Source organism: Stenella coeruleoalba (genome assembly GCF_951394435.1).
Source record: "Stenella coeruleoalba genome assembly, chromosome: 1".
Classification (NCBI taxonomy): Eukaryota; Metazoa; Chordata; class Mammalia; order Artiodactyla; family Delphinidae; genus Stenella; species Stenella coeruleoalba.
This window is the reverse complement of record NC_137169.1, coordinates 185293845-185310627: the sequence shown is the minus strand read 5'-3', so window position 1 is coordinate 185310627 and position 16783 is coordinate 185293845. Positions and strand designations below refer to the sequence as shown.

Genomic DNA, 16783 nt, shown 5'->3' with positions numbered 1-16783 from the left:
CACAGAGAAAACTCCAGACTGAAATGACCTATCAAACATTTATGAAAGAAATTATACTAATTCTATACAAATTCTTCCAGAAATGTGAGGATGAGGGAATACTTGCCAACTCATTCTATGAGGCTGGCATTATTCCAAAACCAAAATCACACAAAGACATTACAAGAAAAATAAAAACAAAAAACTACAGACCAATGTCCCTCAAGAACACTGATGAAAAAATTTAATCAAGCTCAGCAAATCAAACAGTACACTAAATAAAAAGAATAATATACCATGGCTATGTGGAATTTATCCAGAAGTGCAATGTCAATTTAACCTTTTGAAAATCAACCAATGTAACATACCACATCAACAGATGAAAAAAATAACCATATGATTATTTCAGTAGATACAGAAAAAGTACTTGACAAAATTCAACATCCATTCCTAATAAAAACTCTCAGAAAATTAGGAATAGAAAGGAAACTTCTTCTATCTGCTAAAATACATCTATGAAAAATCTACACCTAACATCATACTTAATGGTGGAATACTGAATGATTTCCCCAAAAGACCTGGAAAAAGACAAGGATGTGCACTCTCATTAGTTCTGTTCAACAATGCTTTGGATAGAATAGAATAAAGAGTCCAGAAATAGATCCACACACGTATGGTCAACTGATTTTCGACAAAGGTTCAAAGGCAATTCAGTGGAGAAGGGATAAACTTCAATAAACATTGTTGGAAAAATTGGTGATTTGTATGCAAAAAAAGAACTTTGATATATATCTCATAAATGCATAAAAGCTAATTCAAAATGGATCATAGGACTACACGTAAAACCTAAAACTATGAAACTAGAAAAAATCTTTGTACCTTGGATTAGGCAAAGATTTCTTAAATATAACACGAAAAGCATGACCCATAAATGAAAAAAAATGATAAATTAAGTACCTCTGCTCTTTGAAAGACACTTAAGAGATAAGCCACAGACAGTGAGAAAATATTTGCAAATTACATATCTGATAGAAGAATTGCATTCATTATTTTAAAGGAACACTCAAAACTCAGTAAAAAAAAAAAAAAGCAAGCAACCAAATTAAAATAATAATAGTAGATTTGAGTAGTCATTTCTCTAAAGCAGCACAGATGGCAAGGATGCACATCAAAGGATGATCAATATACAGTCATAAAAGAAAGGTAAATTAAAACTGCAATGAGACACCACTGTACTCCAGTTAAAATGTCTAAAATTGAAAAGACTGACCATACAATGCGTTATTAAAGGTGTGAAGCAACTGGAACTCTCATACATTGCTAGAGGGAATGTGAAGTCATACAACAGCTTTGGAAAATAATTTGGCAGTATCCTAAAAAGTCAAACACACATCTACCATATGATCCAGTCATTCCACAGCTTAGTGTTTACCTAAGAGAAATGAAAGCAAATATCCATTCAAAGACTTGTACATGAATGTTGATAGCACCTTTATTTGTAATAGCCCAAAACTGGAAACAACCCAAATGTCTACCAAAAGGTGAATGAATAAGCAGATGATGGTGTATATGTACAGTGGAATAGTATCCATCACTACGACTACTGATACAAGAAAAAACATGGATGGATTGCAAATAATTTTGCTAAATGAAAGATTCCAAACAACAAAAGAGTATATACTAAATGGTTCCACTTATATAAAACTGGAAAATACAAACTTGACAGAATGTAGATCAGTGCCTGCCTTTGAATCGGGGAGTGGGATCTGGGAGCAGGTTTGATCAATTACAAAAGGACATGAGGAAACTTTTGGAGGGAATAAATCTTTTTTTATTGCAGTGATGTTTATGGGCACATACATATATATTAACTTACCAAATTAGACACTTTAACTATGTTGCATATTGGTTATATCTCTATAAAGCTGTTAGCAAACAAGCAAAGTCATTTAAAACCTACCTTCTGTAGAACAAAAGACATCTGCACCTGAAGCTTATGTTGAGGGCTTTTCTCTTTCTTGCTGTATCACTCCCCTAGCTCTTTGCAAAATGCCTCCAAGTCTGCTCTTTTACCAATAGACACCCCAACTTAGCAGTAGCTCTTCCATTGCACTGAACAATGCATTTGATGGCCTAAATGTACTTGATATTTGGTCAACTTATTAAAATTATCTATGTCCTTTATTCATATTTCAAAGAGGCCTCTCTTAAACACTTTTTAAACTCTGGGTCAATGTAGTCATAGTATTTTATGTGACTAAACTGTTAGCAGAGAGTTAAACATTCAGAAACTTTAGACTTCCAGAATTGGGCAGGAAGAGGAAATTGGAAATAGCAATGTTATAGAGGAACCAGTGATCAAATAAAAACCTTAAACTCTTTTCCTTAATACAGCGGATATTGCAAAAAATAAAAGTACAAAGTATGATAAGCCTGGAAGTCATTGCTTCCTGCCTTCTCCCTCTGATATAGAATTTCTACCCAAGATCTTGCAAAGAGACAAAAGTAAAATTGCTCAGGTAACTTAGCCCCCACTTTATCCTATGGCTTTTGTTTCATGTGTATTATTACTTTTAGTGGTAACTTATTTCAACAAAATTTATATTTTTAATAGATTTTTTCTGTTTTATTTAAATTCAGTAAAGCAAAGAGTAAATGATAGAGTATTTGGCTTCCTGATTTTCATCTCTATTAATGAGAATTATGCCTATTATTCCAGAATATAACAATTTATATTATTTTACCTAATCCTTACAGAATGCAAATGAGATAGGTGTTTCCTAGTTGTTATGCTTCTTATTGTTTGGCTAATAAGTTATTAAAGATGGGAAACTTCTGATTTTCTAGCAAAATTAATGAAGTCAACAATTAACAGCCTTTTTAATGTTATTATAATTTATTCAGCAAAATCAAAATAATGCGATTTACATTTTAAAAACCTCTTAAATTTAAATTTTTTTAAAAGTTCAAGTGATAAACCTCAGGACCAAGTAAATAATTTTTACACTGACCCAACCTTTGGGGAAAATCATGAGGCTCTATAACTGTATACATTCCCTCACCTTCTTCAAAGTATATGGGCTTATTCATATGCTTGAGAGGTCACTGGCGCCTAAGTTGTGCTGTCCAACAGATGGCTGTCTAGGTACACACATTGAGTCAACAGTTCAGCAAAGCCTGCTGGGGAGGCTCTTCAGGCTAGCTCATCTCTTGAGTTGGGAGGGTCTTATGGCTCCTCCTAAAGGTACATGCATAAAGCAGTGCCTTGCCCTCCCATGGCTGAGGTAGATAGAATTGTGGGAGGCTGAGGAGATATGAAAACAATATACCTCAAATAATACAATCAAAAATACCACATAGATATCCTATATATGCATCTTCATGATGATGCATCTTTCCAAAATCAAGCATTATTCATAATCCACCTCCCCTCAAAAGTCACAAACCTGGCTGACTACAAAGTTGTCTATTTAAGTGAAGAAACCAGGCATCTGTAGAGGTTTACTAGAAAATCCTTTTACATCCTTCCATGCTTCACTCCAGAGCCCTGGAACTGAACTCCTGAGCCCCACAACTAGGCTAGTTAGCCTAAGACTGGCAGCTTCCTCAGGGTCTCTTCCAAGTGATTCATGGGTCTTACTATCTCCACTTCCAGTTTAGCATCCTCTCTTTTCTGAGTTTAATGTCCATCAGATTTAGAAATCCTTGGATTTGGGGGAGGGTGTCCTGGGTCCTGTGTTCCTGACCTGTGATTCAGTTCTCAATTGTGAGATCAAAGCAGGCCTAGTACTAGCACTGTGTGCAAGAGTGGTAGCTGGAAAATCCTGAGGTAGGTACTTTCAGAGGTAGATTGGGACAAATGGGTGAGAGAATCTAAGGTTGTAGTAAGGAAACCAAGAGGACCATATCCAAAGACAAAGTCCTAAGGATGCAAATAGGAGGAAAAGCATCAAGGTTTTTAGCCAAGAGAGCTAGATCACATTTTATAAAGGGAGCCCTATCATTTGATACTCTACTGTCATATCTATACTTTGTTACTGAGTCCAAACTCATACTGTTCGCTGCACAATAGACCAATAAATCAAAAGACAAGGTGTTAGGGCAAGAAATAGTGACTTTATTTGAAAAGCCAGCAGACCAAGAAGATGGTGGACTAGTGTCCCAAAGAACCATCTTACCCGAGTTAGAATTCAGGCTTCTTTTACATTAAAAGGGGAGGGGAGGTGTGACTGGTTGCTACAAACTAACTGGTGCTGAAATCCTTTGTTCTTGCAGCTGTCCAGATAGGTCTGGTAACAATGTTCCCGTAAACCTCCAACAAGACAACTATAATTTTCTATTCTGCACTTTTTATCTCTATATGAATGGAAACGTGTTATACATTTAAAGGTCAAGCCTGGGAGGCAGAATATTGAGAAAGGGTTAGTATGTATATTCCAGGCTATAGGCCACATTCTCTTACTGTTTGAGACAAAGGTGCAAAGCTAGCATAACTAAGCACAGGCAATGGAGCACAAAGGCTAGAGCTGAAGGAATAGATCCAATATGGAGTCAGGTTTGTTCTTCTTTGTTCAACCTTGACATACCAGAAACCTCTAACACTATCTCTACGTTTCACTAGGAATTGCTCCTTCTACAACATTTTAATAGACACCAAACTAAAATATTTTGTTGAATAAAAAAATATGCAAAAGAGAATATTCCCTCTTCCAATGATTTTTTAAAATTCAACATCTTATATAATTAAATCTGGCTTTCTCAAAGTAGAGCAAACTATTTATAATATTCAGTTCACCTCACCAAGCCTTAGTGACCCTCCTTTATCCATCTTTCATAGCTTTCCAAAAATACTATCCCTCACCCCTCTGTCCAGTAGGAGGGAGCCCGGTGGTCATCAATTTTCACTCAGACCTCAGTCCTTCCCTATTGACCAGAAAGAGCTATGCTCAATTCCTTTAATCGGGATGGAGAAAAGCTTTTATTAGCAATATTGAGTACTTTCTGTATTTTAGAGAATGGCACACACACACACACATAAAGGAAAATTTTGAATATATATTTTTTGAATATATATATATATATACACACACACACACATATACAAAAGGAGGAAATGTGGTTCATTCATCTTTCTTAATTGAGAGATCCATAATATTGTGATTTTTTTCACATTTTATGGCCCATGGATATTCCTCTAACTTCAGAAAGAGATTGTTTGAATTGTAGTTGTTCTACCTCAATCGTGGACATATGGGCCTTTTTTTCTCTTCCCACTTCTTGATACTCCTCTGAGAAAAAGTCCACACCTCTGAATGACCCTGCCTTTCTTACCCCATCCTTTCCTTCATCTTCTACAAATCATGCTTGTTTCTGATCTGAGCAAATTCATTTCCAAAGCTGAAGTTCACAATAATTTCTAGTATTTGAATAGCTGAAATGGGATAAAATCAATATTTTATGGTTCTTCTGAATTGCAATGCCATGATTTTCCACTTCTCCCTGGCTTGCCCCCAGAGCTGACTTATTCAGATAAAAATGTTTTAATTGCTTTAAAAATCAGATGAAAAAAAATATATAATTCAACTTGAATTACAGTCATCTTAATAGCAACACAATTGTAAAATATAATTTTTAATATTTTTTAATGGAGGAAAAGGCCCACAGCAGCAAAGGTGCCTAGGGCCCACAAAAATCATATGGCCCTGCCTGGCCCTGAAGCTTCCCTCAGGATGTCTGGGTTCAGCTGTCTTGCTTCTCTTGATATAAGTAAGGCCTGAGATCATGACTCTCCTTTTTGGTTTCAGAGTGTAGGACAAACCCTATTGCCACGCTTGCTAACTGACTTTGTGTGGAGTCTCCTGATGAAACTCTCTGCACCTGATCAAACAACTGCATGCGAGGCAGCAACCATACTGAAACTGACTCTGGAATATTATGCCCATAAGGTCACCATGGTAAGATACTTGACAATGAGCAGGGGAGTGCAGAATGTATTCTCTAATGGGCTCTTACTGTCTTTGTTATATGCCTACTTCTTTTCATATATATTTCTTGCCATTGTTCATTATGTCACTTCAATAAAATGAGGCTTTTGTGTGAAATATTTCAAGCATACAGAAAAGTTTCAAAATAATGTAATGAACATTCACTCACCAATCACACCAAATTGTACATTTTGCTATACTTGCTTCAAATTTTAAAGAAATGCTTTAACAACAATAAAATAGTACAACTGTAATTGAAATCCCCTGTGTAACTGTAATTGAAATCCCCTGTGTAACCATTAAGGAAAGTTTTAAGAACCCTCAGCTAGCGGTAGGGCTGGCCACATAATTTGTGGGGCCCAGTGCAAACTGAAATGTGGGGCTTCTTATTCAAAACATAGAAAAAAACTACTATTAGATGTAGAAAAATATTAGATGTAGAAACATATCTCTCTCTCTCTCAATTTGTCATGGTGTTGTTATTTTCTAAGTTAAAAAAAAACTAAAATTTTATAATATTAGCATGCATTTTGCCATCCATCTTTCTATTGTGCAATGCCAATCATAGCTGCAAATATAAGAGCACACAACTTAACAAAATACTACAATTCATATTTCATGCATGCATATGTATTTTACTATTACCAGAAGAGTGGTAAACACTACACAAAACTACCTTAATTGTCTTTATTTCACTCCTTGTCATTCACACATTCTATTAACACTATCTTCATTTTGTTCGTGAGTAAGGAAAGATTGAAAGGAAAAGAATTTATGGATTGCCACATCTTTCTCTTTCCTTCTATGTCATCATTTTCAGCCTAAGTGGTTGAGGCATCAATAGATGTTTATCTTATACCTGCTTTGATTTCCCACTTAACCCCTGCACATCATGGGTCTACTGGAATTCTGTGTTCTTAGGGAATTGTGAATGCTGCCTCTGAATGAGGCTGCAGGAACTGTAGCTGACTCTCATACTGCCACACACACACACACACACACACACACACACACACACACACACACACACACACACACACACACACACACACACAGAGGCTCCATTGTCCCATGGGACTTCACTTACAAAACACAAACTCAAGGAAAAACTTATTAAAAATTTCAATATGACGACAGCAGAGGTTTAAACAAAGTGAAGGACCTTGTGCAAAAGCACAGGTCACATGCCCATGAAACCAGCCCTGATGGAGACATAAGGGCTGAACTCCCAGTTCCCTCTCCTGACATAGCAGTGTTATGTGATTGTAGATAAACTGAGTGCTTGCACTCAAACTCAGAGAGCAGGAAAGGGGAAATAATGCTTCTTACAAACTCTCATGCTTCTACAGACAGGAGCATTCCAAAAGGCATGCAGACCAAGGGGAAAGCTGGAGGGCAGCAGTTATTTCTTTAACAAAATAAAAGTTCTCCTCTCATGCAGTGAGAAAAGGAGGCTAGGTAAAACCATATCAGGTCCTAGAGAAGACAAGAAGCCAATTGGAAAACTAGATGTGGAAACCTAGCCTGTGCTACAATGAAATCATTAAACATGGAGAAATAAACTGAACAAAAATGGGGTTCAGCAACTTATTTCCCCACCCCAGCTCCCACAAACAATTGAACTACTGAATACACTGGATTCTTGGCTTAAACAGGGTTGGATTCTAAAGTCAGTTATAATGAAAAATTGCATTAAAATTATCCTGAAAATCTCCTAAATTGCAAGTATAGTTTGTGGGCTTACTATTTCTAAATAAATCTAACACAGCACGTCTTTCCTTGAGGACTGAAGGAAATCATCATTTCTACAATTGAGCATACAGTAACATAGCTGGCTTGTTTTAGGGGCATGCTGCATTTAAAGTAGGAGGAAGAGGATGAGAAGAAAAAGCTCTAAACCCAATAGTTAAGAGAACTCTGGAGAAGATCACTGGTTTATGTCTCCCATTTCATGTTTACCTTGGAGCATATGTGGTGGGATGAATGTTTTACAATGAACACTTCATTTTGTTTGTTTAGAGTAGAGGGTTGGACACAGATAATTCAATTGTATACGAGGCAATTGCAATGGAATGTAAATTTACATCAAACAACTTTTCAGCTTATGGTCTCTGAGAAGTACTTTCAAAATAAGAAGTGAGGTGATCTGGGTAGATTAAATTTGATGTTGAATATACAACCATTGGTTTGAGAAAAATTCCAGGTCTAGCTAAAACTCTCCTTATTCAAACATGAAGAGGGATTGAAGACAAGATGGTGGAGTAGAAAGACCCGAGTTCACCTCCTCTCACAAGTACACCAAAATCACAACTGCTGAACAACAACTGACAAAAAAGATGGGAGCCTACCAAAAAAGATATTGCAAGGCAGGAATAAAGAGGTAGACATAGAAAATGGATTTGAGGACATGGGGTGGGAGGGCGAAGCTGGGGCAAAGTGAGAGTAGCATCGACATATATACACTACCGAACGTAAAACAGTTGGCTGGTGGGAAGCAGCCACATAGCACAGGGAAATCGGCTCAGTGCTTTGTGATGACCTAGAGGGATGGGATAGGGAGGGTGGGAGGGAGGCTCAAGAGGGAGGGGATATGGGGACATGTGTATGCATATGGCTGATTCGCTTTGTTGTGCAACAGAAACTAACACAGTATTGTGAAGCAATTATACTCCAATAAAGATCTATTTTAAAAAAGATATTCTACATCCAAAGACACAAAGAAGAAACCACAATGAGATGGTACAAGGGGCACAATAGTGATATAACCAAATCCCATACCATCCAGGTGGGCAACCCACAAACTGGAGAATAATCATATCACATAAGTTCTCCCACAGGAGTGAGAGCTCTGAGCTCCATGGCAGTCTCCTCAGAATCAGGAGGTGGAGCTCCCTGAGTATTTGGCTTTGAAGGCCAATGGAGCTTGACTGCAGGAGCTCCATAGGACTGGGGGAAACAGAGACTCCAGTCTTGGCACACACAAGTTCTTGTGCATACTGGGACCCAGGGCAAAACAGTGATTTCATAGAAGCCTGGGCCAGACTTACCTGCTGGTCTTGGAGGGTCTCCTGGGAAGGCAGGGAGCAGCTGTGGCTCTCTCTGGGGTCATAAAAGCTGGTGGTGGACATATCAGGGAGTGTTCATCTATGTGAACTCTGGCTGGAGGAAGATATCTTGCTTGGGTCCTTGGCACTGAGATCTGGCCTCACCCAACAGCCTGTGGGCTCCAGTGTTGGGATTCCTCAGGCCAAACAACCAACAAGGTGGGAACACAGCCACACCCATCAGCAAACATGCTGTCTAAAGACTTCCTGAGCCCATAGCCACGAATAGACACACCCCTTGACATGGCCCTGCCCACAAGAGGACCAAGACCCAGGTCCACCAACCAGAAGGCAGGCACTGGATCCTCTCACCAGGAAGCCTGCACAAGCCTCTAAACCAGCCTCACCCACCAAGAGGCAGGCACCAGAAGCAAGAAAATTATGATCCCACAGGCTGCAGAACTGAGTGTACAAACACAGGTCAGAACCTACCCTGGGACCCGCTAGTCCCTGGCCATTTGGTGATAAGAGGAAAGTGTATTGCTGTGACACAAAGGACATCCCCTACTGAGGGCCACTTCTTCAAGGTTGAGAAACATAACTAAGCTACTACAGAAATTAAATACAAATAGAAATTTAAAAAAAAGAGATGGCAAAGGAATATATTCCAGACAAAATGAACAAGATAAAACCCCAGAAGAACAACTAAGTGAAATGGAGATAGGCAATCTACCCAAGAAAGAGTTCAGAGTAATGAACTTAAAGATGATCCAAGAACTCGGGAAAAGAATGGATGCACAGAGCAAGAAATTACAAGAACTTTTCATCAGAGAGTTAGAAAATAAGAATACAATAACTGAAATGAAAAATACACTAGAAGGAATTAATAGCAGAATAAATGAGGCAGAAGAATGAATCAGTGAGCTGGAAGACAGAGTGGTGGAAATCACCGCTTCAGAGCAGAATAAAGAAAATAGAATGAAAGTAAATGGAGACAGTTTAAGAGACCTCTGGGACAAGGTCATAGGCACCAACATTCACATTATAGAGGTCCCAGAAATAAAGGGGGAGAGAAATGGCCTGAGAAAATATTTGAAGAGATAATAGCTGAAAACTTCCCTTACATGGGAAAGGAAACAATCACCCAAGTTCAGGAAGCACAGAGAATCCCATAAAGGATTAACTCAAGGAAGAACACACCTAAACACATAGTAATCAAATGGACAAAAATTAAAGACAGAGAAAACGTTAAAAGCAACAAGGGAAAAGCAAAAAAATAACGTACAAGGGAATCAGCTGATTTGTCAGCAGAAACTCTGCAGGCCAGAAGTGGGTGGCATGATATATTTAAAGTGATGAAAGGGAAAAACCTACAACCAAGAATACCCTACCCAGCAAGGCTCTCGTTCAGATTCAATAGAGAAATCAAAAGCTTTACAGACAAGCAAAAGCTAAAAGAACTCAGCACCACCAAACGAGCTTTACAATAAATGCTAAAGGAACTGCTCTAAGTGGAAAAGAAAAGGCCACAACTAGAAACAAGAAAATTATGAGAGTGGTAGCTCACCTGTAAAGGCAAACTTACAGTAAATGTAGGAAATTATCCACACACAAATATGATCTCAAAATCAGTAATCATGAGAGGAGGAGAGTACAAATGCAAGATATTTTAAATGCATTTGAAATTAAGATATCAGCAACGTAAAGCAATCATGTGTGTGTATATATATATAGAGAGAGACTACTATACCAAAACCTCATGGTAACTGCAAAACAAAAATCTATAATGGATATAAACACAAAAAAGAAAAAGGAATCCAAACACAACACTAAGGATAGTCATCAAATCACAAGAGAAGAGAACAAAAGAGGAAAGGGAAAGAAAAAAGACCTACAGAAAACAAATTCAAAACAATTAACAAACTGGCAATAAGAACATCCATATCAATAATTACCTTAAATGTAGATGGGTTAAATGCTCCAACCAAATGACGCAGATTGGCTGAATGGATACAAAAATAAGACTCATATATACGTTGCCTACAAGATACCCACTTCAGATCTAGGGACACATAAAGACTGAAAGTGAGGGGATGGAAAAAGATATTCCATGCAAATGGAAATCAAAAGAGAGTGGGAGTAGCAATACTCATATCAGACAAAATAGACTTTAATATAAAGACTGTTACCAGAGACAAGGAAGGACACTACATAATGATCAAGGGATCAACCCAAGAAGAAGAAACAACAATTGTAAATTTTTAGGCCCCCAACATAGGAGCACCTCAATGTACAAGGCAAACATTATCAGACAAAAAAGGAGAAATTAACAGTAACACAATAATAGTGTTAAATGACTGATTAGACCAGATGGACTTAATTGACATTTAAAGAGCATTCCATCTGAAAGAAGTAGAATACACATTCTTTTCAAGTTTACATGGAATATTCTCCAGGATAGATCACATGCTAGCCACAAAGCAAGCCTGAGTAAATTTAAGAAAACTGAAATCATATCAAGCATTTATTCCACCCACAATTCTATGAGATTAGAAATCAACTATAAGAAAACACTGTAAAAAACACAAACACATGGATGCTAAACAATATGCTACTAAACAACAAATAGATCACTGAAGAAATCAAAGAGGAAATCAAAAAATACCTAGAGACAGATAAAAATGAAAACAACGATCCAAAATCTATGGGATGCAGCAAAAGGAGTTCTAACAGGGAAGTCTGTAGCGATACAAGCTTACTTCAGAAAACAAGAAAAATCTCAAATGAACAACCTAACCTTACACCTAAAGCAACTAGAGAAAGAAAAACAAACCAAACCCAAAGTTACTAGGTGGAAAGAAATCATAAAGTTCAGAGCAGAAATAAATGAAATAGAGACCAAGGAAGCAGTAGAAAAGATTAATGAAAATAAAAGCTCATTATCTGAAAACATTTTTAAAAGTGATAAACCTTTAGCCGCCTCACCAAGAAGAAAAACTAGAGGGTCCAAATCAATAAAATTAGAAATGAAAAAGGAGAAGGTATAACAGACACCACAGAAATACAAAGGACCATAAGACATTACTACAAGCAACTGTATGCCAATAAAATGGACAACCTAGAAGAAAGGGACAAACTCTTAGAAAGGTACAACCTGCAAAGACTGAACCAGTAAGAAATAGAAAATATGAACAGACAAATCACAAGTCATGAAATTGAAACCGTGAATAAAAATCTTCCAACAAACGAAAGTCCAGGACCAGATGGCTTCACAGGTGAATTCTATCATACATTTAGAGAAGAGTTAGCACCCATCCTTCTCAAACTCTTCCAAAAAACTGCGAAGGAAGGAACACTCCCAAACTCATTCTATTAGGCCACCATCACCCTGATACCAAAACCAGACAAAAATACTACAAAAAAAGAAAATTACAGACCAATATCACTGATGAATATAGATGCAAAAATCCTCAACAAAATACTAGCAAACAGAATACAACAACACATTAAACGGGTCATACACCATGATCAAGTGGGATTTATCCCAGGGATGCAAGGATTCCTCGATATATGCAAATCAATCAATGTGATACATCATATTAACAAATTGAAGAATAAAAACCATATGATCATCTCAATAGATGCAGAAAAAGCTTCCGACAAACTTCAATACTCATTTATGATAAAAACTCTCCAGAAAGTGGGCATAGAGGGAACCTACCTGAACATAAAAAGGCCATATATGACAAATCCACAGCAAACATCATTCTCAATGGTGAAAAACTGAAAGCATTTCCTCTAAGATCAGTAACAAGACAAAGATGTCCACTCTCACCACTATTATTCAAGATAGTTTTGGAAGTCCTAGCCACGGCAGTCAGAGAAGAAAAAGAAATAAAAGGAATACAAATTGGAAAAGAAGAAGTAAAACTGTCACTGTTTGCAGATGACATGATACTATACATAGAGAATCCTAAAGATGCCACCAGAAAACTACTAGAGCTAATCAATGAATTTGGTAAAGTTGCAGGATACAAAATTAATGCACAGAAATCTCTTGCATTCCTATACACCAATGATGAAAAATCTGAAAGAGAAATTAAGGAAACACTCCCATTTACCACTGCAAGAAAAAGAATAAAATACCTAGGAATAAACCTACCTAGGGAGAAAAAAGAACTTTATGTAGAAAACTATAAGACACTGATGAAAGAAATTAAAGATGATACCAACAGATGGAGAGATATACCATGTTCTTTGATTGGAAGAATCAATATTTTGAAAATGACTATACTACCCCAAGCAATCTACACATTCAATGCAATCCCTATCATATTACCAATGGCATTTTTTTACGGAACCAGAACAAAAAATCTTAAAATTTGTATGGAGACACAAAAGACTCCAAATAGCCAAAGCAGTCTTGAGGGAAAAAAATGGAGCTGGAAGAATCAGACTCCCTGCCTTCAGACTATACTACAAAGCTACAGTAATCAAGACAATATGGTACTGGCACAAAAGCAGAAAGATAGATCAATGGAACAAGACAGAAAGCCCAGAGATAAACCCACGCACCTATGGTCAACTAATCTGTGACAAAATAGGGAAGGATATACAATGGAGAAAAGACAGTCTCTTCAATAAGTGGTGCTGGGAAAACTGGACAGCTATATGGAAAAGAATGAAATTAGAACACTCCCTAACACCATACACAAAAACAAACTCAAAATGGATTTGAGACCTAAATGTAAGACTGGACACTATAAAACTCTTAGAGGAAAACATAGGAAGAACACTCTGTGACATAAATCACAGCAAGATCCTTTTAGACCCACCTCCTAGAGAAATGGAAATAAAAACAAAAATAAACAAATGGGACCAAATGAAACTTCAAAGCTTTTGCACGGCAAAGGAAACCATAAACAAGACCAAAAGACAACCCTCAGAATGGGAGAAAATATTTGCAAATGAAGCAACTGACAAAGGATTAATCTCCAAAGTTTACAAGTAGCTCATGCAGCTCAATATCAAAAAAACAAGCAACCCAATCCAAAGATGGGCGGAAGACCTAAATAGACATTTCTCCGAAGAAGATATACAGACTGCCGACAAACACATGAAAGAATGCTCAACATCATTAATCATTAGAGAAATGCAAATCAAAACTACAATGAGATGTCATCTCACACCAGTTAGAATGCCCATCATCAAAAAATCTAGAAACAATAAATGCTGGAGAGGGTGTGGAGAAAAGGGAACACTCTTGCACTGTTGGTGGGAATGTAAATTGATACAGCCACTATGGAGAACAGTATGGGGGTTCCTTAAAAAACTAAAAATAGAATTACCATATGATCCTGCAATCCCACTACTGGGCTTATACCCAGAGAAAACCATAATTCAAAAAGACACATGTACCCCAATGTTCATTGCAGCACTATTTACAATAGCCAGGTCATGGAAGCAACCTAAATTCCCATCGACAGACAAATGGATAAAGAAGATGTGTTACATATATACAGTGGAATATTATTCAGCCATAAAAAGGAACGAATTGGGTCATTTGTTGAGACATGGATGGATCTAGATACTGTCATAGAGAGTGAAGTAAGTCAGAAAGAGAAAAACAAATATAGTATATTAACACATATATGTGGAACCTAGAAAAATGGTACAGATGAACCGGTTTGCAGTGCAGAAATTGAGACACAGATGTAGAGAACAAACTTATGGACACCAAGGGGGGAAAGCGGCAGGGGGTCAGGGTGGTGGTGTGATGAATTGGGCGATTGGGATTGACATGTATACACTGATGTGTATAAAACTGATGACTAATAAGAACCTGCTTTATAAATAAATTAATTAAAATTCAAAAATTAAAACAGAACAACTCCCAACAAACAAAAGTCCCAGACCAGATGGCTTCACAGGCAAATTATACCAAACATATAGAGAAAACATCTATACTGCTGAAACTTCAAAAACACTGCAGAGTAAGGAACACTTCAGAACTCATTCTATACTACAAAGCTACAGTAGTCAAAACAGTATGGTCCTGGCACAAAAACAGACATACAGATCAATGTAACAGGATAAAAAGCCCAGAAATAAACCCACCTATGGTCAATTAATCTATGACATAGGAGACAAGAATATACAATGGAGAAAAGACAATCTCTTTAACAAATGGTGCTGAGAAATCTGGACAGCTACATGTAAAAGAGTGAGATAGAACATTCTCTACCACCATATAAAAAAACAAACTCAAAATGGATTAAAGACCTAAACGTAAGGCCAGATACTATAAAACTCCTAGAGTAAATCATAGGCAGAACATTCTTTGACATAAATCTCAGCAATATCTTTTCAGATCAGTCTCCTAGAGTAATGGAAATAAAAACAAAAATAAACAAATGAGATCTAATTAAATGTAAAAGCTTTTGTACACCAAAGGAAACTATAAGTACAACAAAATACAGCCTACAGAATGGAGAAAATATTTGCAACCAAAAAGAGTTTCATTTCCAAAATATACAAACAGCTCATGCAGCTCAACATCAAAAAAAACACAAATAACTCAATCAAAAAATGGGCAGATCTAAATAGGCATTTCTCCAAAGAAGATATACAGATGGCCAACAGGCAGATGAAAAGATACTTAATATCACTAATTATTAGAGAAATGCAAATGAAAACTACAATAAAGTATCACCTCACACCATTCAGTATGGCCATCATCAAAAAGTCTACAAAGAGGGACTTCCCTGGTTGTAAAGTGGCTAAGAATCCTCTTGTCAATGCAGGGGACACGGGTTCAAGCCCTCGTCCAGGAAGATCCCACATGCCATGGAGCAACTAAACCCATGCACCAAAACTACTGAGCCTGCACTCTAGAGCCCACAAGCCATGACTACTGAGCCTGTGAGCCACAACTTCTGAGCCCACATGCAGCAACTACTGAAGCCCACAAGAGGAGAGCCCATGCTCCGCAACAAGAGAAGCCACCACAATGAGAAGCCCACACACCGCAACAAAGAGTAGCCCTGGCTCACTGCAAGTAGAGAGAGCTCGTATGCAACAATGAAGACCCAATGCAGCCAAAAATAAATACATAAATAAATAAATTTATTTCAAAAAAAAGTCTACAAATAATAAATGCTGGAGAGGATATGGAGAAAAAGGAACCCTCCTACACTCTAAGTGGGAATTTAAATTGGTGCAGCCACTGTGGACAACAGTATGAAGGTTCTGTAAAAAACTAAAAATAGAGGTACCGATGATCCAGAAATTCCACTTCTGGGCACATATCTAGATAAAACTGTAATTCAAAAAGTAACATGCACCCCAATATTCACTGCAGCACCATTTACAATAGCTAAGACATGGAAGCAACCTAAATTTCCATCGACAGATGAATGGATAAAGACGTGTGGTATATATATATCCAATGGAATATTACTCAGCCGTAAAAAAGAATGAAATGATGCCATTTGCAGCAACATGGATGGACCTAGAGATTATCATACTAAGTGAAATAAACCATACAAGTAAGAGAAATATCATGTGATATCGCTTATATGTGGAATCTAAAAAAAAAACAGATACATATGAACTTACTTACAAAGTTGAAAGTGACTCATAGATATAGAAAGCGAAACATGGTTAGCAAAGGGGAAGTTGGGGGGAAGGATAAATTAGGAGGTTGGGACAAATATATTTATACTACTGTATGTAAAATAGATAATCAACAGGGATCTACTGTATAGCACAGGGAAC

At 37.2% G+C, this 16783-nt stretch overlaps 1 protein-coding gene and 1 long non-coding RNA gene across 3 annotated transcripts in view; one reads left to right on the top strand and one right to left on the bottom strand.

The window, feature by feature from the left end:
* Nucleotides 1-16783, bottom strand: part of LOC307184679 — a 554503-nt gene that overhangs the window by 279429 nt on the left and 258291 nt on the right. The window lies entirely within an intron of this gene.
* MROH9 (maestro heat like repeat family member 9) overlaps nt 1-16783 on the top strand; it is a gene marked incomplete at its 5' end in the record, with an annotated part of 86666 nt that overhangs the window by 46453 nt on the left and 23430 nt on the right. Inside the window, 2 exons of the mRNA XM_079937349.1 lie at nt 2374-2498; nt 5784-5969. Of these exons, the coding sequence (XP_079793475.1) occupies nt 2374-2498; nt 5784-5969 (311 nt within the window). The remainder of the gene's footprint in view (nt 1-2373; nt 2499-5783; nt 5970-16783) is intronic.